The sequence below is a fragment of the Mandrillus leucophaeus genome, unplaced genomic scaffold (assembly GCF_000951045.1).
Source record: "Mandrillus leucophaeus isolate KB7577 unplaced genomic scaffold, Mleu.le_1.0 Scaffold43, whole genome shotgun sequence".
Lineage (NCBI taxonomy): Eukaryota > Metazoa > Chordata > Mammalia > Primates > Cercopithecidae > Mandrillus > Mandrillus leucophaeus.
In genome coordinates, this window is record NW_012104587.1 from 1,775,732 (window position 1) to 1,778,353 (window position 2,622).

At 50.2% G+C, this 2,622-nt stretch overlaps 1 protein-coding gene across 1 annotated transcript; it reads left to right on the forward strand.

Annotated features, from left to right (window-relative positions):
- The first annotated feature begins 560 nt into the window (after window positions 1-560).
- TMEM179B (transmembrane protein 179B) lies at window positions 561-2,569 on the forward strand. Its single transcript, XM_011993580.1, has 5 exons — window positions 561-591; window positions 1,182-1,392; window positions 1,474-1,608; window positions 1,780-1,858; window positions 2,065-2,569. Exons 1-5 carry the CDS (start codon window positions 561-563, stop codon window positions 2,224-2,226), a joined length of 618 nt encoding a protein of 205 aa, XP_011848970.1. The 3' UTR covers window positions 2,227-2,569.
- The last annotated feature ends 53 nt before the right edge of the window (window positions 2,570-2,622 follow it).

The window sequence follows — 2,622 nt, forward strand, 5'->3', positions numbered from 1 at the left end:
CGGGGCGGGGTCAGGTAGGCTGGGGAGCTGGCCGGTCCTGACGTGGCGAGGCCACTGTCGCTTTCCGACCGAGCTCGCTGCTGCTCGGAGCCGGTGGACCTGGTAAGGCACGGCTGGCACCGGCCTGTACCTGAAATGCAGCGAGGCTAATCGCGCTTTGTGGCTACTCTGGGCCAGGTCATTCTTCGAAGTTGTACTCTCGCCAAAGGGACGGGTCAGTACCGTCTTAAAGCACTAGATGGAGTCGGGTTTCGTGGCTCCTGCTGACCTTACTGTGGTTCTGAAACAGAAGTCGATGCGGAACCTGCGTCCATCCGTTAAATCAGAAGCCTTTTGTGCTGAGCTTTGTCTAGAAATAAAGCATAGTGTAGTGGAGATGATCAAGATGCCACATGATTGCAGCACAGTGTATTAAATGACAAAATAAGAGATGTAGAAAACGCTGACGTAAAGGTAGAAGCCAATAATTTACATCGTTTACCCCAGCCAGGTAATCTGGTTAGTAAACATGGGTTCATTTAATGTCTATAAAGTAGGCACTAGTGTGCCTATTTTACACCATGAGAAAACCTCGGAGATCCGCAGGGCGCGGTGACTCACGCCTGTAATCCCAGCACTTTGGGGGGCCGAGGCAGGCAGATGACTTGAGGTCAGGAGTTAGAGACCAGCCTGGCCAACATGGCGAAACTCCGTCTCTACTAAAAATACAAAAATTAGCCGGGTGTGGTGGCTCATGCCTGTAATCCCAGCTACTTGGGAGGCTGAGGCAGGAGAATCGCTTGAACCTGGGAGGCAGAGGTTGCAGTGAGCCGAGATCGTGCCATAGCACTCCAGCCTGGGTGACAAGAGCGAAACTCCATCTCAAAAAAGAAAACAACAAAAAAACCCTCAGAGGTAGTTATTCGTTGAAGGATATACAAGGCCTGGGTTTACTCTAAGGTTTCTGCACAAAGACCAGAATTAATGAGGCTTCTCTGAAGCTCATTGTATTCTATAGTCATTGGCTATTTTCTGATCCTTCTGGCCACTGTTTGATTTCCCAACAGGCCCTCTCCATCAATATCTCTGTCCCAGAAATAGGAACTGACAGTGCACAAATAACTTCCTGGAATGGTCGTGGCCTAGGTTATCACTAACACCTACCAAGACACTGCATCCAGAGGCATTAACCTGAAATCTAGGACTCAGCAGCTTCTCTCCACAGGGCTCCTTCAGTGGTAGATGTCCCCTGTATGGTGTCGCCACCCTGAATGGCTCCTCCCTGGCCTTATCCCATCCCTCCGCACCATCCCTCTGCTACTTTGTAGCTGGGGCCTCTGGCCTCTTGGCCCTCTACTGCCTCCTGCTTCTGCTCTTCTGGATCTACAGCAGCTGCATTGAGGACTCCCACAGGTGACTGTCCAACCCTGAGGGCCAGGGTCTGAGGTAGGATGAGCCTCGCCTCCACCACAAGGCTTGTTCTCTCCCTCTCAGAGGTTCTATAGGGCTGCGCATTGCACTGGCCATCTCAGCTATAGCCATCTTCCTGGTCTTGGTGTCTGCCTGTATCCTTCGATTTGGCACCAGGTCTCTCTGCAACTCCATCATCTCCCTGAACACTACAATTAGGTAATGGGAGAGGGAGGGAAGCCTGGCTGGGGCTACCTTCCCTCTGCACCAGGGTCCTGTAATTTCCTTTTTATCCCCATCAGTTGCTCTCAACTCACAGGGCACTGGGCACAGGTGTGCCTCGGATATAAACTATCACCCTTTCTCACAACTGTCTCTTTGACCTCACAGCTGTTCTGAAGCCCAGAAAATTCCATGGAGACCCCCTGGAACTGCTCTGCAGTTTTACTCCAACCTACACAATGCCGAAGTGAGACCCAAGGATAGAAGGAAAGATTCACATAAGTATCTGTAGCTGTGTAGGTGCTCACCAGTGTATCATGAGCTTGGCTTACCAGTGAGAGGAGCTGAGGGGGTTGTCAGCCTGAAATTCAGCAGTTAAGAGTGGTGTGTGGGTGGGAAGGACTGGATTTGAAATGGTCCCATTCCTGACACTCCTGTCCCTGTCTCCCACAGACCTCTTCTTGGGTGAATTTGGTATTGTGGTGTGTGGTCTTGGTGCTCCAGGTCGTGCAGTGGAAGTCTGAAGCCACCCCACACCGGCCTCTGGAGAGGGGTGACCCTGAGTGGAGCTCTGAGACAGATGCTCTCTTTGGGCCACGCCTTTCCCATTCCTGAAGAATAACCAGAGTGCTTCCTGCAGCCAAAGACTCCATGCCCAAGTGCCTGCAATCCTCTTGCCCCGACAAGGCCCTGTTTATGTTGGGAGTCTTAGTTTTCCTTTCAGGGGGGAAATGTAATGACAGGCCCCCCTCCTCCTCTTCCTACAGCTGTTTTTGTACCAAAATATTATATTACTATCTTCATCTTGTGAGTTTTTGATGTTAAAGTACAACTAGATAGGAGGAAGGAGTGAAGGCTAAGCAGACATGGATTGAAACTTAGAGGTACTGTTAGGCAGCTGCCCTAGGGATGACTGCTCCTTTATTTGTTGTTAATGAATCTTAACCTCCTTGTGTGACCCTGGTTGTTACTCCATTCTAAGATTGGCTTTTTTTTTTTTTTTTTTTTTTT

Bases quoted from the DNA above. Each gene is read 5' to 3' on its own strand.
- TMEM179B (XM_011993580.1), top strand. From the start codon at position 561: ATGAGAAAACCTCGGAGATCCGCAGGGCGCG. The intron at 592-1,181 runs GTGACTCACGCC...CCTGAAATCTAG, and splicing joins TCGGAGATCCGCAGGGCGCG to GACTCAGCAGCTTCTCTCCA. The intron at 1,859-2,064 runs GTGAGACCCAAG...TGTCTCCCACAG, and splicing joins CCAACCTACACAATGCCGAA to ACCTCTTCTTGGGTGAATTT.